This window comes from Mirounga angustirostris, unplaced genomic scaffold, assembly GCF_029215605.1.
Source record: "Mirounga angustirostris isolate CCGP_5_RB_7025 unplaced genomic scaffold, mMirAng1.0.hap1 SCAF_15, whole genome shotgun sequence".
Lineage (NCBI taxonomy): Eukaryota > Metazoa > Chordata > Mammalia > Carnivora > Phocidae > Mirounga > Mirounga angustirostris.
Window position 1 is genome coordinate 87,768,585 of NW_026991723.1, and position 21,687 is coordinate 87,790,271.

At 55.7% G+C, this 21,687-nt stretch overlaps 2 protein-coding genes across 19 annotated transcripts in view; one reads left to right on the forward strand and one right to left on the reverse strand.

Annotated features, from left to right (window-relative positions):
- The window catches only part of USP20 (ubiquitin specific peptidase 20), a 40,699-nt gene extending 30,282 nt beyond the window's left edge, over positions 1–10,417 (forward strand). For 8 of the 9 annotated variants that reach the window (XM_045883332.3, XM_045883328.3, XM_064579166.1 and 5 more), the window contains 11 exons: positions 3,265–3,298; positions 3,499–3,544; positions 4,433–4,613; positions 4,691–4,817; positions 5,221–5,390; positions 5,478–5,559; positions 6,481–6,589; positions 7,432–7,534; positions 8,385–8,456; positions 8,828–9,004; positions 9,147–10,417. In XM_045883332.3, the coding sequence (XP_045739288.1) occupies positions 3,265–3,298; positions 3,499–3,544; positions 4,433–4,613; positions 4,691–4,817; positions 5,221–5,390; positions 5,478–5,559; positions 6,481–6,589; positions 7,432–7,534; positions 8,385–8,456; positions 8,828–8,988 (1,085 nt within the window). In that variant the 3' untranslated portion in view covers positions 8,989–9,004; positions 9,147–10,417. The remainder of the gene's footprint in view (positions 1–3,264; positions 3,299–3,498; positions 3,545–4,432; positions 4,614–4,690; positions 4,818–5,220; positions 5,391–5,477; positions 5,560–6,480; positions 6,590–7,431; positions 7,535–8,384; positions 8,457–8,827; positions 9,005–9,146) is intronic. The other variant, XM_064579165.1, reaches the window with a different exon arrangement.
- A 3,668-nt stretch (positions 10,418–14,085) lies between these two features.
- FNBP1 (formin binding protein 1) overlaps positions 14,086–21,687 on the reverse strand; it is a 140,865-nt gene continuing 133,263 nt past the window's right edge. For 8 of the 10 annotated variants that reach the window (XM_054509461.2, XM_045883334.3, XM_045883340.3 and 5 more), the window contains one exon: positions 17,909–21,243. In XM_054509461.2, the coding sequence (XP_054365436.1) occupies positions 21,065–21,243 (179 nt within the window). In that variant the 3' untranslated portion in view covers positions 17,909–21,064. Of the gene's footprint in view, positions 17,248–17,908; positions 21,244–21,687 lie in introns of those variants that run through there. The other 2 variants (XM_045883336.3, XM_045883337.3) reach the window with 1 other exon arrangement.

Genomic DNA, 21,687 nt, shown 5'->3' on the forward strand with positions numbered 1-21,687 from the left:
ATAAAAGGCTGTAACTCAGGAACAGCCAGATGGAAGAGATGCACAGGGCAGGGTATGTGGGAAGGGGCGCAGAGCTTCCGGTCTCTGAGCTCGCTACTTTCCCTCGGTCTCCATGTGTTCACCAACTCCAAAGGTCTCCAAAGCCCATGCTATTGGGATTTTTATGGAGGCTTCTTCACGTATGCATGATCAGTTATAAACTCCTGTCTGTAGAACACAAGTGTGGCTGAAAATTCCAAACTTCTAATCATGGCTTGGTCTTTCTGGTGACCAGCCCTGATTCCGGAACCATCCACAGTCATCTTGTTATTTATTTATTTTTTTTAAGATTTTATTTTTTTTATTTTGGAGGGACAGAGAGAGTGAGTGAACGTGTGAGCAGGGGGAGGGGCAGAGGGAGAGGAAGAGAATCTCAAGCAGACTCCATGCTCAGTGTGGAGCCCGATGCAGGTTCAATCTCATGACCCTGAGATCATGACCTGAGCCAAAACCAAGAGTAAGACACTTAACCAATGGAGCCATCCAGGTGCCCCTAGAGTCACCTCATAGAACAAAAGTCACTGTCATCACTTAGGAAATTCCAAGGGACTTAGGAATCTTGTGTCAGGAAGCAGGGTCAAAGAGCAAATATCAGGACAAATGATGCTCCCAGTGCTCTTACCATTTAGGAAAGTACAAGGACTTTAGAAGCTCTGAGCCAGGAACCTTGGGCTGTATTTTCTATGATGTCAGAGCCCTCTTTGTCAATGTCTCTCATCAGTGTCATATGGTTTCCAGCATACAGATCTTTTACCTCCTTGGCTAAATTTATTCCTATGTGTTTTATCGTCTTTGACACAATTGTAGATGGGATGGTTTTCTTTATTTCTCATTCAGATATTTCACTGTCAGTGTATAGAAATGCCACCGACTTTTTTATGTTGATTTTGTACCTTGCAACTTTACAGAACTCATAGATTTGTCCTAACAATTTTTTGATGGAGTCTTTAGGTTTCCTAAGTATAAGGTTATGTCACCTGCAGACAGTCTTACCTCCTCTTTTCCTATTCGGATGTCTTTTATTTCTTTTTCTTGCCTAATTGCTCTGGCTAGGACTTCTAGTACTGGGTTGAGTAGGCGTGGTGAGAGGCAGCACCCTTGTTTCATGGCTGATTTTAGGGGAAAAGCTTTTAGCTTGTCACTGTTGAGGATGAGGTTAGCTGTGGACTTGTCTTATGTGGTCTCTGTTGTGTTAAGGTATGTTCCCTCTACACCCAATTGTTGAGAGCTCTTATCGTGAAAGGGTGTTGAAATTTGTCAAGTGCTTTTTCTGTCTCTGTTGAGAGGATCATATGATTTTTATCCTTTATTCTATGAATGTAGAGTATCATGTGCATCGATTTGTGTATACTTGCCTCCCACAGTTAAATTCCATTTAATCATGGTGTGTGGTCCTTTTAATATGATGCAGAATTCGGTTTGCTAGAATATTGTTGAGAATTTTTCCATTTATATTCATCAGGGATATTGGCCCGTGGTTTTCTTTTTTTATCGTGTGCTTATCTCCCTTTGGTATCAGGGTACCCTCCTCAGTTTTTTGGAAGAGTTTGAGAAAGATTAGTGTTAGTTCTTTTTTAACTGTTTGATAGAATTCACCAGCAAAACCATCTGGTCCTGGACTTTTGTTTATTGGGAGGTTCCTTGTTTGTTTGTTTGTTTGTTTTTATTATTGCTTCAATCTCCTTACTCATTATTGGTGTATTCAGATTTTTTCTTTCTGCATGATTCAGTCTTGGTAGGTTGTATGTTTCTAGGAATGTATCCATTTCTTCTAGGTTATCCAGTTTGTTGGTGTACAATTAATTGGCTGTAGGGCCTCTTATGATCCTTTGTATTTCTGTGGTGTCAGTTGTAAGAGTCCTCTTCCATTTAGTTTATTTGAGTCCTCCCTCCCTCTCTCTCTTTCTCTCTCATTTTGCTGACCTAGCTAAAGGTTTTTTCAATTTTATCTTTTCTGAAAACCAACTCTTAGTTTCACTGACTTTTTTTCTATTCATTTTCTCATCTCTGTTTTACTTATTTCTGCTCTAATCTCTATTCTTTCCTTCCTTCTGCCAAGTTTGGGCTCAATTTATTTTTCCTTTTCTAATTCACTGAGGTGTAGTCAGGTTGTTCATTTGAGATCTTTCTTTTTTCTTTTCTTTTTTTTTTTTTTAAAGATTTTATTTATTTGAGACAGAGAGAATGAGAGACAGAGAGCATGAGAGGGAGGAGGGTCAGAGGGAGAAGCAGACTCCCTGCCGAGCAGGGAGCCCGATGTGGGACTTGATCCCGGGACTCCAGGATCATGACCTGAGCCGAAGGCAGTCGCTTAACCAACTGAGCCACCCGGGTGCCCGAGATCTTTCTTTTTTCTTAATGTAGGTGTTTATTGCTATGAGATTCCCTCTTAGAACTGCTTTTGCTGCATCCTGTATGTGCTGGTACATTGTGTTTTCATTTTCGTTTATCTTGAGATACTTCCTGAGTTCCCTTTTGATTTTTTCTTTGACTTGTCTGTTGTTGAGGCGTGTGTTGTTTGTGAATTTTTTAGTTCTCCTCCTGTTCATGGTTTCTAGTTTTATACTACTGTGGTTGGAAATATACTCGATATGATATTCATCTTCCCAAATTCATTAAGGCTTGCTTTGTGGCCCAGCTCCTGGAGCTGTCCTGGAGAATGTTCCGTGGGCACTTGAGAATGTGTATTCCGGTGCTGTTGGATGGAATGTTCTGTATATGTCTGTTAGGCCCATTTGGTCTGTAGTCATTCAGGTCTGGTTCCCTTCTTCATTTTCTGTCTGGATGATCTGCCCAGTGTTGAAAGTGGGATATTGAAGTCCTGACTATTATTGTATTGCTGACTATTTCTCCCTTCAGTTGTGTTAATGTTCACTTGAAATATCTAGGTGCTGCGGTGTTGGATGCATATATTTGCAATGGTTACGTTCTCTTGTTGAATTACTGCTTTATCACTACATAGTGACTCTCTTCGTCTCTTGGGACAGATTTTGACTGAAAGTCTACTTTATATGATGTCAGTACAGCGTCCTCTGTTCTGTTGCTTTCCATCCGCAGGGAATGTCTCCTTCCATCCCTCTCTCTCTCAGCCCGTGTGCCCTTAAAGCTGAAGTGAGTCTCTTGCAGGCGGCATATCGGGTTGTGTCTCGTAAGCATAAATCGTTATGTCCACCTCGGCTCCCACTTCCGGTCCCTGCTCACCGTTGTCTGCATTTCCTGCCCTAGGTGACAACATGTACAGCTGTGAACGGTGTAAAAAGTAAGTGTGTGTGTTCTGGGCTTTCCCCCCAGCGGTCCGTTCCCACGCCTCAGTCTGTCTGTGTCCCACGTACTTCCCCGGTTCCTCCAGAGAGTTTGACCCTGACCTCTCCGAGGCGACCGTGTGGGGAGGGTGCTCGCCGGGCCCCTCTGCCCGCACACTGGGATGCTCACCGCTTCTCCCCCGTTCTTCCCTGCCAGGCTGCGGAACGGGGTGAAGTACTGTAAGGTCTTGCGGCTGCCCGAGGTGAGTGGGGCAGCCTCCCGCCGTCTCTGCCTGCTGCTGGTGTGTGGTGGAGCGGTCGCCCTTTGCCTCAGGGAGCCTGAGCTGAAGAGGCCTAGGGCAGGGGGCATCTCCTGCTTCGGCTGAGAGACCTGCTGCGGGGGGAGGCTCTGGCAGGTGGAGGGGCTCATCTCTCCCTTTGTGACTTGGGACCCTCCCTCAGCTCCCCCTACACTCTGCAGGGGTGGGGTGGAGGGTGCCACCTGGAGGAAGACAGGTGTCTGGGGAGGGACGTGGCCACCAGGCCGTCTGCATTGGGGAAGGCCATTCTGAGGGAAGTGGGTCTGAGTGAGCCCTGAGCACAGGGGCTGGCTTCAGCCTGGTGGAGGGAGAGTGGGAAGAAGCAGGCAGGCAGAGCTCCGAGGCAGGAACGGGCTTGGCCAAACCCAGGAAGGGCCGCGTGGCCAGAGCGCAGAGGAGCGTGGCCCGGGATGCGGGTGCTTGGGTGGTGCCGAGCAGGTTTGGGAAGCCCGCGTGGAAAAGCTGTGGGGAAGTCAGTGCCACAGAACTGGTAGTCAGAATTCTGATGGCCAGCTTCCTGCCTGGCCCAGCGCTGCCCTCGGGCACAGCCTGCGGGGGCGCCCCTGCCCAGGGCCGTGCAGCGAGCTAGCTCAGCTCCTGCGCGCAGCTCTTCCGAGTGGCCAGCTGGCCAGTGAGCGGGACCCCTCAGCTGGCCTGGGCCTCCGGAAGGCTCTCGCTGCTTCATTTCCTGTGCTCACCTGGAGGGCGAGACCTGAGTGGGCCAGTGGGTGTCCCAGAGCCCGGCCTTGAGCCCCCGCTTCGTTACCGGGGGTCACAGGGCCCCGGCCAGCCCTGTCTGGAATGACCGCCACCTCCTCCCTCACCCCCCAGATCCTGTGCATCCACCTGAAGCGCTTTCGGCACGAGGTCATGTACTCGTTCAAAATCAGCAGCCACGTCTCCTTCCCCCTCGAGGGACTTGACCTGCGTCCATTCCTTGCCAAGGAGTGCACGTCCCAGATCACCACCTACGACCTCCTCTCGGTCATCTGCCACCACGGCACGGCAGGCAGTGAGTCAGACGCCCCTGCCTCACCCCTGTCCCCGTCCCCTAGGGCATCCGTGACCAGCCTGCCCCTCCCGCCGCAGGTGGCCACTACATCGCCTACTGCCAAAACGTGATCAACGGGCAGTGGTACGAGTTCGACGACCAGTATGTCACTGAGGTCCACGAGACAGTGGTGCAGAACGCCGAGGCCTACGTGCTCTTCTACCGGTGGGGCCCCGGGCAGGCTGTCTCGGCGGGGAGGGGTCCGGGTCAAGGACAGATGGGTGACCTGTGGGCCGGGATGGCCAGCCCCTACGCCCTGGGGCTTTACTCTGGGTGCCTGTGGTAGGGGGTGGAGCCTGGACGGTTCTAGGCCCCGGGCAGTAAGGGTTCCAGCTTGTAAGAAAGAGCCTTCTGGCTGTGGGGAAAGCGGGGAACCCAAGAAGTTGAGTTTGGGTCTTCCCGTAGTTCTCCTGTGGGAGTGATCGTGGCCCGCACTCTGGCAGGGGTGGTGGGGCCGCTGAGATGCTGCCAGGGGCTCCGCTACCCACCCCTGCCCCACCCCTGCCCCATCCCTGCTCTACCCCTGCTCACCCCTGCTCTGCCCACCCCTGCCCCACCCCTGCTGCAGGAAGAGCAGTGAGGAGGCTGTGCGGGAACGGCAGCAAGTGGTATCCCTGGCTGCCATGCGGGAGCCCAGCCTGCTGCGGTTCTACGTGTCTCGAGAATGGCTCAACAAGTTCAACACGTTCGCCGAGCCGGGGCCCATCACCAATCATACCTTCCTCTGCTCCCACGGAGGTGAGGGTGCCTCCTCTGTGATCGGGGTGGGGGGAGGGGGCGGGCGGCCGAGCCCCCAGCACTCCATCCCTGTGCCTCCCTCCACAGGCATCCCGCCCCACAAATACCACTACATTGACGACCTGGTGGTGATCCTGCCCCAGAACGTGTGGGAGCACCTGTATAACAGGTAAGGTGCTGTGCCTGCTCCTGTCCGGGCCGCCGTCCACAGGGCCGGGAGGGGCCCCCACGCTACCTAGAAGTAGCTGCCAGCCTCCCTGCGCGTGACTGCAGCGACGACACTTGCGGGCACCCGTCGGACCCTGACAGTCGGGAGGGACAGAGACTGGCTCCAGCAAAGGCCAGCAGGGCCCTCTCACAGATAGTCCCCGGTGTGCTGGCTCGGGCCGGCCCAGCTCGATGGCCTGGGGCTTGTGTGGCCTGAGGCCCTCCAGGTTCAAGTCCCTCAGGACCAGAAACGTGGCTCTCATGTCGAGGACCTGCCTAGGCCCGGGTCGCTCTGCAGATGGGCAGGCGGGATGTGCCCCCCTAAGAGAGTAATCAGACAGGCAGGGGAGGCCTCTCCTCGGACAGGCTTTGCCCCATCCACTGGCAGGTCAGGTGCAGACTTGGCTGGTGGTGGTGGGTGGGTCAGAGCCCCATAGGGAGATGTGTCCCCATATCCCGTGGGAATTCACCTTCCTACCTGCAGAGGGACAAGCTTCTGCCTCCCTTTGACACCGTCCTCGGGATCTGGCCGGGTGGACTGTTGGCCACAGCGGCTCCTGCCCAGTAGCCAAGAGAGGAGGCGAGAATGTTAACCCGCCCTTTAGCCTTTAAACATAGCTTTGTGACATGCCTGGGCCAGGTGCGGGGCCGGGTACTGTGGGCCCACGGCATGCAGGTCCCCCTGCCAGTCGCGTGAGGGAGACAGAAAAGTCAACAGGCCCGAGCACTGGGCACCCAGGGCAGCATCAGGGAGGCTCCCCGGAGGAGGAGGAGAAACCCACCAAGTGGAGGGCAGTCACGTTCTGCCGCCTCCCCTCCCGGACCCCTCCCCTCAGGGTGCGCTCACGTGCTCTCTCTCTCTCTGCCCTCCCCCCGGGCGCAGGTTTGGGGGCGGCCCCGCCGTGAACCATCTGTACGTGTGCTGCATCTGCCAGGTGGAGATCGAGGCGCTGGCCAAGCGGAGGCGGATCGAGATCGACACCTTCATTAAGGTGCGTGCGGGCGGGGGCGGGGTGCTGTGCCTCCGGCCTCTGGGGGGGACATGTGGGGAGCCGGGGACTGAAGAGCCGTGTGCGGTCAGGCTCTGTTTGGAAGACCTGTCCTGTGGGAGAACGGAGGGGCCAGACGTTGCAGGCTTTGCTCTCAGAGGGTTGGGTTCCGGAGGCTCAGGTCCCTCTGCTTGAGCAGCTCTGGAAAGAACAGAGCCCTGCTGTTTGGGGCTGGGTGACTCTTTATTGTGGGGGCTGTCCTGTGTGTGAGAGGACAGTTAGCATCCCTGGCCCCCCGCCTGCCAATGACCACAAAAATCACCTGCACACATCGGCCATGTCCCCTGGGCGGCAGATCTCCCCGCTAGTGAGAACCACGGGGCTCTACAAAGTGACACGGAAGGTGTATTAAGTGAAAAAAGCAAGTGGCAAAACGACCCAGGATGATCCTGTTCAGGAAAGGAAGCAGGCGTGTGTGAGGCCCGGGGCTGCTCGGAACAGGGTGGCCGGGGACCACCCGCCCTTCGGGGGTGGATCGTGGGTGAAAGACAGTTAAGGCCACTGAGCTTTGTGCCCGTGGAAAAATGACGGGTCAGAAGAGTTAATGGAGCAAATCAGCGCATTCAGTTAAGTGGGGGGAGCCGCATCGGCCTGTGGTCTCGTTTGGAGAGATCCCCCCAAGTGTTCCCTGCAGACGTTGGAGTGGTGGGACTTGTCTGGGAGCCCCAAGTTTTCTACCTGGAGTATCTGGTGTGTTCTAAGAGTTGGGGATGAGGGGGAGGGTCAGCGGGGTGCTGGGCAGTGGTGCCGACCCTCCCCTCTGCTGACTCTCCCCGGCGGCCCAGCTGAACAAAGCCTTCCAGGCGGAGGAGTCCCCCGGTGTCATCTACTGCATCAGCATGCAGTGGTTTCGGGAGTGGGAGGCCTTTGTCAAGGGCAAGGACAACGGTGAGTGGAGCACGGCCCCCCGCCCGCCCCCGGCACAGCTGTTCCCCCGCCCCAGGGCTGGGATCACTGTCCCGTCCCCCCTACCCCGGGCCAGGCCCCCCAGCGCCCCGGGCCAGGCCTTCTTGCTGTAGCAGGACAGGAGCCGTCTTGCTCACCCCTTCCTCACGTCCTGTCCCTGCTTGTGCCCAGACAAGGCTGCCTCCCAGAGTCATCCGCAGTCCCCGGCAAGAAACAGCAGAGCCCGAGCTCCACACATGGCTCCCAGCCTGGGGCTGGGGGGCCTGGCAGGGTCAGCAGGTTCTGTGCCCGGGACATTGGCCTTTCAGGGCCTAAGCACCAGCCAGGCCTCGGGGCGGGGGGAGGGGCCTTGCTGCCGTCCAGGCCCTGCTGGGCGGCGAGGTGCCAGGCGCACCCCGGGGGCTCCCTAGGGTTGGGGGAGGCAGGCAGGCTCGGCTGCGCTGGAGAGTCGCTGGCAGCCCGCGCTCGGGCCCCGGCTTCGCCTTCAGCCAGCTCTTCCCTGGGCAGGTCCTCGCCCTGCCTCTGGGAACAGCTCTCAAGTCCCACGGTGGCTGAGGATTACGTGAGGTTTGGGGAAGGGTGCTCTGAAGCCAGTGCCCGAGTCCCAGAAATCCCTTCTGTGGATGAGCATCCGGTGCCCCACACCTGCCCCTGTGAGGATGTCACACGGACCCCGTGGGCCCCGGACGGCCTCTCTGGGGTCGCGGTGTTGGAGTCATGCCTTGAGAACGGCTCTCACCTGTTGAGAGCTGGAGGGCCGTGTTGGGGACCGGGGGGCTTCCCGCTGCTGCAGAGGCCCAGAGGCGCTGAGCCTGAGCTGCGTCTGTTCCAGAGCCCCCTGGGCCCATTGACAACAGCAGGATTGCACAGGTCAAAGGAAGCGGCCACATCCAACTGAAGCAGGGTGAGTCTCGCCGGCTCCAGGCCTGCCTCCCCGGCCAGCCAGCCTCCCCACGGTCCCTCCTGGCTGCCAATCAGTCCTTCCGGGAGCCCCCGCCGCTGCTACCCAGGCCCTGTGCTGGCCTCTGCCTGCCCTTCGCGGGCACCCCCCCACCCGGGAAATGGGTGGCAGCGGAGATGTGCCTTCTGGGGTCCTTAGCGGACGGACGTCCCCGTGGAGCGGCCCGAGATTGCTCTTGAGCAGCTTTGCACGGAAGCTCCCTCGTGGGGCGCAGACCTCCCGGAGCCCCCCCAGTCAAGACCATGGCTTCCCGGACGGGGTGAGGGGGCACGCGCAAGCCCAGCCCCGACCACGTGGCCTCTGGGGCCCCGCAGGAGCTGACTACGGGCAGATTTCAGAGGAGACCTGGGTCTACCTGAACAACCTGTATGGCGGCGGCCCCGAGATCGCCATCCGACAGAGCGTGGCCCAGCTCCAGGACCCAGAGAGCCTACACGGGGAGCAGAAGATCGAAGCTGAGACCCGGGCCGTGTGACTTGGTGGGCCAGTCTGTAAGTCCCCTCCCTTTGCAGAGACCCTCTCCCGTCCCCTGTGCGTTGGAAGAGTGCATCCCTGAATGCACCTTCCGTGAGGCTGTTTGGAAAAACCCTCTCGTGGGCCCCGCCAGGCTGAGTGACCCAAGTGTCCCCACAGGCCCCCGCCTTGGCCCTCCTCCCTGCGGAGGGCGTGCTTGTGCCCGGAAGAGAGGCTGGCCGTTTGGGAAACCCAGATGTGTAAAGAGACAGAAAAGTCGTTTGGGTTCCAGGGAGTAATGTCGCAACCAGGAAATACATCCACTTCGGGCTCTTCAAATGACCAGGGCTCTGCGACGTTCCTTAACTTGGGTCTTTGTGCCCACTTGTCACGGTCGTTGTGTCCCCCACCCGCCCCCTCGCTCGCTCGGGCCCAGCTTGGGTCCCTGGAGCTCCAAGTCAGGGGCTGTGGCCTAGGGACTGAGGGGTGGGAGGAGCTCCAGGCGCTGGCCAGCACCCGGGATGCACAGCGGGGAGCTGGGGTGCAGAGGCCCGAGCTGGAGCAGTGGGGGTGCCGGACCCAGCTCCTCCCTAGGCCCCGCTTCGGCCCCGGTCCCCAGTGTCACAGAAAGGCCCCGGAACCCTGGGCTGCTCTCAGCGTTTCTCCTGCAGGCTGACGACTCTGGACTCCTGTGCGGTGGGGACCCGGGGTGGGGGTTGTTTCTGGAGGCAGCTGGTCCCTGGCTCCCCATGCTGCCGAGCTGGCCCCACGGTCTGGCTGTCGCTCGTCCCCACCGGGGAACCAGGTGACAAGTGCCCCGTGTCACTGTGCTTTGCTGCGAATGCGGCCTCCCTGGGGGGCTCCCTGTTTCTCGCCACACTGTATGGGGAGCCCAGGGAGCTGTGGCTCTGGGGCAGCTCTCAGTCGGCCGTGGAAGCCCGTTCTGGATGCTGAGCCAGGCCACGCTGGGGCGCTGGGATGAGCCCCCGGGGCTGGGCCTTGCCTCCGGGGGCGCCCATGCCCCTGGACGAAGCTGCTGGGGCCAGATGCCCACCTTGTCAGGGCCAGAGGGAACGGGGGCGGGGAAGGGGCCTCAGGACCCAGGCCCCCACATGCCGTGGCCTTCAGTCTCTCGAAGCAGATGTGGCTGGAATTCCAGCAGAGCCCCAGAAGCTGGCGCGGCACGTAGCTCACTCTGCAGTCCTTCTACCCGGTTCCTTCCCCACCGAGGCAGCATGTGATCGAAGAACAAGCCGCTCTGGAGTCCCTTGACATGTGCTACAGTCTTTTGAAAGTTCCTGCTGCAGCCAGCAGGCGACCCCGTGGTGGGGCTGGGCGGCCACACGTCGTCACCCCACTGGTGACAGGTTCTGCGCCAGGTTGTAAACTCGCCGCCCCGTCGGCGAGGCCTCGTCGGTGTTCAGAATGTCCTAATAAATACATATGCGTTCCCCACAGCCCCCCGCTGTCGTCTGTGTCCGGGCAGCTCACTGTGTTAGCGGGGGGCCTGAGCCCGGGGTGGGGGGGTCGGCGGTCCACACCACCACACAAGGGAGGGGGCTTGGCAGGGCTCTGAAGCCAGACAGCGTCTGGAGGCTGCAGGAGCGGACGAGGAAGAGGGGGCCGCGGACACATCTTCCTGGAACCAGCCCGGACCCAGAGAAGTGGGGCCAGATGTGTGTGGTGGGGAGGGGTAAGGCCAGCACATCCCACCGGCCGGGCCCCTACTGGCGCCGCGCCCCCGGCCACTCGGCCACTTGGGGTGACCCCTGCGAGCTGGGGTTACCCTCCCTGGGGTGGGCAAGGGCTCCACAGCTGGAGCGACCCTTCCCTCCTCGGCTGACGGCAGACATTGGCTCCTCCAATCACAGCATCGCAGTTGCTGGGGTCGTACCCGGGGAGTTCCCCGGCACTTGATGATGCTAGTGTTTTATTCTCCCTGTGGTCTTGGTTGGCTTTTGTTCATACTTGTTGGGGTTTGGTGGGGAGAGAAGAATGGGAGGTTTTCATGTGTTATCTGAAGCACATGTGCTTGTCAAATCCCATCAGATGTGAGTGTGCAGACCCATGTTCAGCATCAGGAATGGTTACCCCCGGGTGTTGCCATCACCGGGCCCCGTGAGCCCCTGTGGGTCCCTCCTGAGCACAGCCGCCGCCTCGCCCCGCCCCAGAAGTAGCTCCTGCCTGTCCTTCATCCTTCACTTTTCTTTATAGCTTTCCCACGTCGGTGTGTATCGGAGTCTAAGCACTATCTTTAGCTTTGCTCACATTTGAACGTTGTACACACGGAATTCGTGGTACGGATTTCGTGATTGGCCTTGTTTACCGTGGAAGATGAGAATGAAGAAGGATTGCCTGATTTCGGAGGTTTGGGGACACTCATTGTACGATGGGAAGGTGGGGGAGAAAGAGGGAGGTGCCAAATTGGCCTTAAAATCTTTCTTTTATATTTTCCCTTGATATACCAGGCTTTTAAGTGGCTCCACCAAACTCAGATGCTGGAATCGGGAGACAAAACAGGAGACTGTGGATGTTCACAGACTGGGTGGGGCCGGGAAGCATGGGGCCAGGAAGCCCGGGGCAGTGGGGAAGCCACCTCCTGTCTTTCCTCCCCAGGCATCCCCTCCCCCACTGCCGTCGGGCTCCTGCCTTGGGCTGGGCCTGGGCCTCCCTCCAGCAGCCCCTCTTAGAGGAGACAAGAGCCTCTACCCACAGACGGGGGAGCGTGGGGGCCAGCGGCTGCCCGTGCTTCTGCTCACAAACCCGCATCAGAAAATGCATTTGCAAGGTGCAGGCCCCCCAAAAGTGTAGCTTCCTACCTTGGTTCTAGTTGGAATTCAGTGCAAACATAAATGATCCTGCGAGTCTTACACCACCTCGTTTTGAGCCCCACAGAGCCTCGGGGGAAGCGAGTGGGGTTTTGGAATCACACCTCCCTCTGGCTCCTCTGCCTGCAGCAGAGAGGAGATAAACGCCCTGAGGAGAAGCTATGAAAAGGGCAGTCCACACTGTAAGACAATGTGTGTTCTGGAAAGCTGTCCCAGGGACGCGTTAGGATGCCGTCTCCAGCCCTTCCTTGGATCTGAGAGCAGTGAGCAGCCTGGCCCAGGTGGTGTCTGGGGAGCTGGGAGGGGGGACAGGGCACAGCCTGGTGCCACCGGTGGGAGGATGTGCACACTGAGGGGGCAGAAGGCTGCCTGGGATCCTTCCCGCCCCACCTCACCCCCCACCTCCTTCCCGGGCCCAACAGCCGAGAATGAGGAGATCCCCATTGTTTCCTCCCACAGCTTTTAGCCCCTCAGCTCTGAGGACAAAGGCACAGGGGGGCCTTTCTCCGATTCTGCTCCACCTTTTGTGGCCCAGCAATGCCCCCAGTGGATGGGAGGTCTTTAAGTACAGGTCGCTTGCTATACCATCTGGACAGGTAGTGTTTAAAGATTTTATTTATTTATTTGACAGAGAGATGGACAGCGAGAGAGGGAACACAAGCAGGGGGGCGTGGGAGAGGGAGAAGCAGGCTTCCTGCTGAGCAGGGAGCCCGATGCGGGGCTCGATCCCAGGATCCTGGGATCATGACCTGAGCCAAAGGCAGACACTTAACGACTGAGCCACCCAGGCGCCCCTGGACAGGTAGTGTTTAAACCAGGGCCTCATGGATGCACTTCGGGGGAAGCAGCTCCTGATGCTCACAAAGTGGCTGCTGAGTGCCGGTTTGCACTTTAATCCCAGGTCCGAGAGGGTGCTGGCCACAGGCTTGCTGCCTCCTCTTCTCAAAAAAGAACAGCAGAGGCCAGGGAGGGAAGGCGAGTCCTCCTCCAGCCAGGGACGGGGCTTCCTCACTGCCCAGGACTCAGGGACATTAGCCCCGCTGCGCTAGGCCAGCCGTTTCTCTGGCCGGCCGCCTCCAGCACCTTCCCTCCCACAGGCCTGCAGCGCCTCACTTGGCTGCAGCCATTCAGAGTTGGCTCCCCGGGCTGTCCCGTGCGGCCAACAACTCCAGAGATCTCTTTTGCTTTAATTGAAAAAAAAGAGGGACACTTGACCCCCCCACCCCCACCCTCCGGCTCAGCCCGCTTCCATTGTGTTCTTGGTCACCCGGTCCCCGACACGGGGTGTCCTTCCCTTCTGTGCTGGCCCCTCTCCCGCTAGGGGTCGCCACCGCCTGTGCGGCCGTGTTGCGGGGCCTGGGTGCGGCTGGTGCCCCTGAGGCCAGGAGAGGCCGCGGGGGGGGGGGGGGGGGCCGGCCCTGCCCCGGGCGGGCTGCTGAGTCTCCCAGGCCCACTGGGGGAGCCTGACCGACAGGTCTGCTGCCTTGGGAGTCAGGAGCTCTTGCTTTTTTGAAGGTCACTCACATCCGTTTGGGGGAGGAGGTGAAGGCCGAGGTGAAGCCTGGCCTCTTACTGGTGGCCTCACCTACCGCCCCCCCTCCCCCCCAGCAATTCTGCTGCGACCTCACTCCCTCCCGACTGTACTAAAACAGCTCTGAGGGGCCTTAGGACCTAAAAAGGTGGGCACAAATCATTGTACCTTCCCCCTAAGGCCTGGGGTGGGATTCTCCATGCTGGCAGGGAAACAGGGCTTCCCGCTGCGCACATCCTGGGGGAGGGGGCAGGCTGGGGTCCTCCCCGCTTCAGTGTCGCACAAGCCCGGGGTTACTGCAGCCAGGCTACCAAGAGGGTGGGCTCGAGCACTTGCCAGAGCAGACTGCCCACAGAATGCCAACATGCCCCGTGGTCCCGGCACCCCCACCCCCCACAGTAGGGGCCCTGAAGACCTAGAGTAGCTGCCTGCTGAATGTGCATGGAAAACAAATTTCCTGCTCCTAAGGAGCCCCCCCAAATCCCTGTACTGAACCGACCTGAATCCCACATCAGTGTCCCCCACAGCTTTTCCTCCAGCAGGTGGGGTGGTGGGTAGAACTAGTGGGTCGCAAGTGCGCCTGAGCAGATGGCTATGTGACTTGTCCTGGGTTCACGCAGTAAATCAGTGAGGTGCACACGGGCCCAGCCCCAGCCGCCCTCCCCCCTCCCCCCCTCCCCAGACCCAGCGGCCCCGGCCTGCTTCCGGGCCCGAGGTCTCCTCGTCCTTCGTGCCACAAAACAGTCCCGTGACCACATAACAGAGGTTATACTTTTATTTAACATTTAGAAGATTAACATATAGTTACAAGGTCAATATAAGCCTTCCAATGGAAGCACTGTATTTGGTTTAATTCCATCTCCAGAGACAAATGGGCAATTCCAGAACCTTCACAATGGCAGGGGGCCGTTACGACACTGAAATGCCTCCAAAGTTTAGAATTAGTGCCCCACACAAAAATAAACCAAAACGTTTAAAGGTGCTCAACATCAGGCTAAAATAGAATTTTGGACCACTCTTTAAAGAAGGGTTTTCACGGCACCAGTGTGGGGAGGCAGAGGTGTGAGGAAGTATGAAACTAAGATTTCTGGAAAAATACTTAGCATCCATGTCACTTTTTCGCGTTCCATAAACTCTCTCCTGTAATTACAGATGTCACCAGAAGGCCTGAGGGGGGCCTCTGTGCTGCGAGATAAGCTGCTACAGCTTATCTGGCCTGAGCCTCACAGCCTGGAAGCTTCCGAGGTGAGCGCGCTAAACCCCCGAAGGAAAACCCCACCACAGCTTTCCATGCCTTTTTTATCTTGCAAAGGAAAAACTGGCTGAATGACAAGTTCCTCTCTTTCCAGCAGAAAAACGTTGTTTTTAGGTCATGTTCAGGGCAGGTGCTTTAAAACTTAGTCATTCTTACAACAACACTATTCTAGCATCAGTGGAGAAACGACAGGCGTGGGGGGGCGGAGGGGGGCCCGAGAAGCAGATGGAGAAGTTCCCCTACTCTACGGGAACTGGTCCATACTCCTATAGAGATGATTTCCCAGGAGGATCCCCAGAGTAAAGGATACACTTCAACTATCCTCTAATGACTTATCTCCTTGAATGAGCTCAGGTTTGCAGCGCTCCCCCCGCCCCACAGCGGCACAGACCCGCCAGAGGCGGGGTGGGGGGGGTGGCAAACACCAAGGCTAACACGGAGAAGCACTAAGGATCCGTTCCTTTCTGGACGCACGTGGTACAGAAGGGAATAAAAAAAAAGGCGCAGGGGTTACAAGATACGAGCATATTCTCTATTGGGCTTAACAGACACTAAAAGAACAAATCACTGCAGTTTATACCATTTTCCCTATGTTGTGAGAACTGAATCTGTCCTGACCCCAGAATATGAAAGATGCAATGCACATGCATTACTGAGGCTCTAAAATCGATTTAAAAAAAACCATTTAGCATCCTTGTGGAGTGGAGAGCGGTCAGCTTGGCTTGGTGAGATTCAGAAGTTCCTAGAGATTCCTGACCCCACCCACCCCCCACACCCCCGGGGCTGGTGGAGGAGCCTCCGTGGAGCTGCTGGGACGGCCTGGCCTAACCACACACCTGCATGTCTGCAGGGACTCGGGGGAGGCCCTGTCCCCCTTGCCCCGGGGCATCTGGCAAGCAGCCCTCTCACAAGGTGGAGGAGCTCCCCGCCGCCGTGGGGAACGGAGGCCTGCTGCCAACAGAGCAGCCCCGAGACCCCCATGGCCTCAGCCATCCAGGCAGATAGGCAGGTAGTCTTTACCCGAAGGGCCTGGCCCCCTTCAGGGCAAGAGAGAGACAGAGACAGAGACAGAGAGACAGAAGAGGGGGCGGCTCCTGCTCGCTTGCTTGCTCGCCTTTAAACCCAAAGCCACTTCTCTTCACCTGCTTTCCCCAGGCATTTGCTTGCTGGAGGTTTCTCTCGGAAGGGGGTGTGTGGTCGAGCTCAACCCTGGTTTACTGAGAGGAACCCTGTTTTGGCCACTGAACACAGGCCCAGCCCTTAGCACCTGTCCTTTCTGTCCCTTCGGCTCCCGTAAGACATCCTTGTCTTAGATTCATAAAGGTCGAGAAGAATTGAGGATGTTCGAGGTGACCACCTAGTTACCAACAGCCAAACGAGAGAAGACGGAGGGCGATTTCCTTCTTGGGCTTTGGATGGTGTCTCGTTCACAGAAACTCGCAGCCAGTGACTCCTCCCGACCGTGTCTGCACCAGAGAAGGGAAGCTAGGCTGCTCTAAGGCATGACTGGCCACGGGCTACACGGCCTCACGTTTTCCTCAAGGATCCGCAAGAGGAAGGGAACTTCGCTCAAAAAGCCAACTCCATCCAGTCTCCGTGGCCCTCGGAGCACGTGAGAACATGCGGAAGCCGTGGCCGCAGGACCACCTGAAGGACCGCCAGCCTCACAGGCTCTTTGGTGAGGAAAGCGCTAGAATCCTAAGATGCGAATCTCGGGAATTCACGGGAAGACGGGAATTGTCACTTTGCAAGGAGCTAGGGCCGAGGTGAGACGCTCGCTCAAGTGCCACGTCCCGCAGCTCCCGTTCCCAGGGCGATGGCAGGGAGGTGGGCTGGGACCCTCCCTCGCCTCGTGAAAGGTGGATGCTTCTGCGTGTGGCCCTGGAGATGGAATTTACTTCCGGTGTAGACCTTTCCAGGCCACGGAGCACAGGCTCCCAATCAAAACGTGTGTGTGCTCGCGCGTGTCACGCCATGGAGGGGATGCATGCATGCGTGTGCGTGCCTCCGTGTCCCCCAGCGCCCCCCACGGACACTCTCAGGCCAGGAAATGTTGCAAGGGCCGATGTTTAGTATGAGGTGAGGCCCCCTAACCAGAAAAGGACCACCGAAGAGTCAACGGACTCTTCGGGACGCGGGAACCCATCCATGACATCCGGGCGCTCAGTCCGCCTGGTGCACGCCTGACCCTCCTTGTCCAGATTCTGTTAGTCTCCCCCGGGGACACCGGTGGCGAAGTTTTCACGAAAGGCACAGTGTGAACCATGGACGGGCCAGGATGCGCCAGGCAGACTGAGGGCCAAGGCAGGGGCCCGGGAAGGAGGGAGCACGTGTCTAGCTGCCTTCCGTGGCCCCGTGTGGGGTGGGGGTGGGGGGACGGGGACAGGGACAGAACTGCCCCCGGAGAGGTGGCCGGACGGGCCGTGGGGGGAGCCGGGCCACGAGAAGCATGCTGTCGGAGGAAAAGAAAGAAAACGGCAAGCAGCCGCCTGGCGGGTGGGGGGGGGGACGTGGCTTGAGGCTGAGATGTCGTCGGAGGGCCGCGCGCCGGCCCAGCCCGGGAGCCGTCTGTGCGCGGGCGCCCGGGCCTGCGGAGACAAGCAGACCGAAGGGTTTCTCCTGGGAAGGCTCACCGAGGCTCCGGCTCCTGCAACCGCCTCTAGGAATCTACAACACAAAAAGACAGAAAGAGAAAGTGTTTAGAGGGAGGCCGGCGGTCCGGGGTGGGCAGTCTGCTTCGTGGACTGCGCCACCCGGGAGGGGGACAGCTTTAGAGCAGTGGGGTGTTACCACGGGGCACGTCTGAGATAAGGAACTTTCACGGTTTCAGGTCGCCTCAGGGGCTAGCCTTCCCTGCAGGGAAGAGAGGCCCACACGGAAGACCCACGCCCACCCACCCCCGGCCCCTCTTTCTGGGTCCGCCGAGTCGGCAGAAAGAAACATGACCCGCTTCCCAGGAGGATGCAAGGAATTTCAAGGCCCGATTCTCTCTCTGACCGACACTCTCGGTGCTTTACAAAAAAAAAAGTAAAATCTTGGCGAAAAGGAAAAACGTGTCACTCAGCGTCTACTCAGCAATCAACAGTGAAAGTTCTTCATCTGGAGGGGGTAGGAGAGGAAGGAGAGACAGACTCATAAAGCCCTCAGGTGCACGCAGGGCGAGACAGAGAAGGTGTCATCACTTAAAAGGCGAGGGGGGGAGGGCAGAATTTTAAAAAAGCATTTGGCTGGAAAAGTTCCCCATGACTGAAGACAAAAGAGTTAAATACCCGGATTACACAGAATCATTTTCTCGGAAAGGTGAAAAATCATTTAAAATACACAACACTGAGAAAAATACGTTTATTAGAGAGGCAGATACGAGGGTACAACTAAGAGGAGCCAGACAGATTCTTTTCTTTCAGGGTGAGAAGAGAGAGAGACAATCATGTTGGCCATACTGGAACAAAACTTACTCAGAACACAAGTGTCTACAATAAACTCAAGTCTGGAGTGGCCGGCAGGGGACCTAGTCCTTCCGGCTTCCCCCGCGGGTACAAAAACAAAAATGGTCATTAGGCAGCAGAAGCACCAATAAAACAAACAGACAAAAGAGTCAAACGTTAAAACAACGAATTCAAGTCATCCTTTTAGTTTTTAAATGGCAGTATATACAAATAGATGGGGGGTGGGGGGGTGGGGGGGTGGGGGGATTACGGACATATTTAACAGAAAGCAATTTAAAAAACCAAACTGAACCATAAAAGACAGTCACAATCCAACAGACCCATTGGACGTTCCTCTAGTCTAAATATTTTGGCAATTATTAAATAGTCACATTGTAGACGACAACACAAACACACACACACACACACACGTGTGCACGGGCACAGAACAGCTGCTTTGAGTTCCCCGCGGGCTGGGAGGGGTTTGGGGGGGCAGTGTTCTTGGGGGTGCCGAGCAGATTGAGAAACCAGGTGGGGAAGACAGGTTTCTACGCATACACGAGTAATCTCTAAATGTGTCTCTAAAATAAAAGGAGAAAACTTTACCCACAAGCCGAGACTTGACTTCTTTCATTTTAGCAGATAACCGGGGGTCGGGGGAGGGTAGAAAAAAACAGAGTATGCTCTGGGCAGAAATGGGAATTCTGATTCTTTGGGAATGGTTTCAGGACCTCTCCTGATACTTGGTGCATTGACCGGCGGGCACCAAGGCACACTTGTTCTGTCCCTCCTCCGCAGCTGCCTGTGCTAAGGGCCTGAGGCACACAACTTAAAATCATGAGCATTCAATTACACGCCCAAACCCATACACGCCCCCCCGCCCCCCATAAACCAACTGAGCCATTTTTCTGAATCAAATTTGCACAACTGTTAAGAAAAAACCAAAAAACACAAAAACCTAAATAAACCCACAACAACGTCATGGAATGCCATACTTTCCAAGGGAGGCTTCCAAAGGCTCACGTTGTCTCGGCCATTTTAAGACTTTTTCAGTGTTTGGTTTGCTTCCTGTAGCAGTTCACAGGCTGGAAATGAGTCCCATCATCGGACAGAAAGCTCTGGTTTTAATATCTGAGGTCCCCCGTTCGCCTGGGTCCGTGCCTAGTGCTGTAACGTCCCCTAGCTCGTGAAGAGGGATCCCCGTGGTTTCAGGGCCCGCTGAGTTACTTGCGGCAAATATTTAAAAAGGGGAACAGAAATGATTTTCCTGAGAGGTCTGGGGTCCAGCGTGAATGGCTTTATCGATATTACATCAGCAAAGGTAGAACAAGGCAAGAGAAATCTGAATCACAAAATGATATTTTAATAAGCAGGCGGACTGATGTCAGTTTCCTGCTTTGGGCATTATTCTACCATTATGTCAGAAGTCACCACTGGGGGGACACCGGCTGAAGGGTACACGGGATGGCTCTGGACTGTCTTTACAACTTCCTGGCAATCTGTCATTATTTAACAATAAAATGTGTTTTAAAAATCAGGCTGTCATTAACATTTACTAAATTCCATTTTGGTGGTCCTTGGGGAATGTAGCAAACTTTCTGCTAGAATCTACAACAAGCACCTATAACTCTGGCCAGGTGCCACACCCCGATGATAAGCAGCTGTTGATTTTTAAATCGGCTTTTTTTTTTTTTTTTGGTAGAATCAGCTTTGAATTGAGCTTATAAAAGGAGCTCACGATGTAAAAGCAAGGAGCTAATTTCCTATTTAAAAGTAGGAAGGACATGAATAAATAATTCTCAAAGCCAAATAAAAAGTAAATTGGAACTTGACACCTTTATTGTGAGCCATTCATAGCTGGTTCTCCGTGACCTCAGGGTAGATTCTTGAAATGGGCACACACATTGGGCTGGGTACCCATCTCTATGCATGTGATCGATTTCATTACCTATGTTGCCAATTTAAAAATGCAAATCCCCACGTGACCCAGATCCCTTTCAAGATGGTGAAATACTTCATTTTAGTCTGGCTATAGTTCATTATATAAAACGATTTTCAGTAAATTCATATTTTGGGTCTTAAAGATGTCAAGGATTAAAAACAAACAAGCAAACAAACAAACCAAAAACCCCAAACACCTCTGTGAAGTGAGGAGCTGGGGTCTGCGTGTAGAAGCAGCTGCTGCTATTTATAGCCCCACCTGGGGAAGTGTGAGCTGAATACAGCTCCACTTGCCACAAAACCTCCAACAGAAACGCTGTTTTTTGTAAGTGATCGAAACAGCACCAGGGCATCTGATCGACTCTGTCAGTGGCAGCGGGGAGCTCAGTGGTCTCCTGTAAAAGTCAACTGGTTAATTGTTAACCAAGCTTTTCCAGATTTCAGTCGGTTGTCTGGGATCGTGCAGAGGGGAGAGGATAATCATGGCGATCTACCAATGATCTTAAACACGTTTAAGGAAAAATACACACGTTTAGTACCAATATAGGACTCGTCTTACTCTTTCCTCAAGGAGGGGGAGGTTTTATTTATGATTTCCTCCAAAGCAAATGATTGTAAGATTAAACAAACTAGCGTAGTTCAAGTTATTAAGTTACAAAATGTAACACTTTCTAAGGGGGTTCCATTTACGGCAGTTGCGAGATAGAACTGGAGATAGAACTGAAGTCTTACCCACCCCTCTGATGTGTGTGGACCTTTAAATTCAGAAATAGCGATTAGAAGCTAGAAGGCAACTTTCTTTTTTTTTTTTTGGATACCTACAGATACTGCCAGAAGAACTGTTTATCCGATTTCAAATGACAGAATTGTAAATTGGCAGTTGGCAGCTTTCCGCGTCATATTTCATGAGCAAGTGAAACGTGATTATAGTCAAAACTAGCCATGGAAATTCGGGTGTCGAATGCCTACAAGCCCACCACGTGGCCATGTGACAACAGGCACTCCGGTCCGGTATCCTCCAGCCACGCTTTGGAAGAACCGCCGGGAACAGTCATAGTTGTGGGGAGAGACAACTCCAATTTTTTTTTTTTACAGTTTTTTTTTTTTTTTAAGTTGTATTAAATATAAGTCTTAGCACCTTTGGCATTTTTGTCCAAATAGACTTCGACGTACGAAGTGGGGACATAACCCTCTTCGTCTTCATTTCTCCGAATGCGGGTCCACCCGTCGCCTTTGTCTTCCTCGATCACGTACAGTGTTTCTCCTTCAACCACGGAGATGGTCCCTTCATTCTGACCTGGAGAAGCAAGATCAGAATGAGTCAGCTTCTCGTCACATCCAGGCGGAGCGCAAACAGGGAGCTTGGCAATGAAAGAGGTGCAGCGGGCGAGCGACAGATGCACGGACCCCTCCCCCGTTGCCCTGCAAGGGCTCCTCCTACCACGCAGAAGCTTCCAGGCCCCCCACTGCAGCTCTCCGGGACCCTTCTCCAGCTACCCCAGAGCCGCCCCCTCCCCCCGACCCCGGGAAGCCAGGTGCTTCCCCAGGGGACATCTTTGCTCTGCCCTTCCTCTGTCTCTCGCGAGGAGCATACCACCGGTGGCCTTAAATGACACCTTTTCAGACACTATCCCCACTTCTCTCTCTCCCATCCCGGTTCTTGCCGGTAGCTAAGCTTCCCCTTCTTGGGCCCGAAACACGTGTCCACTTCCAACGTCGGCCCTGGCTCTTAAACCTGGCC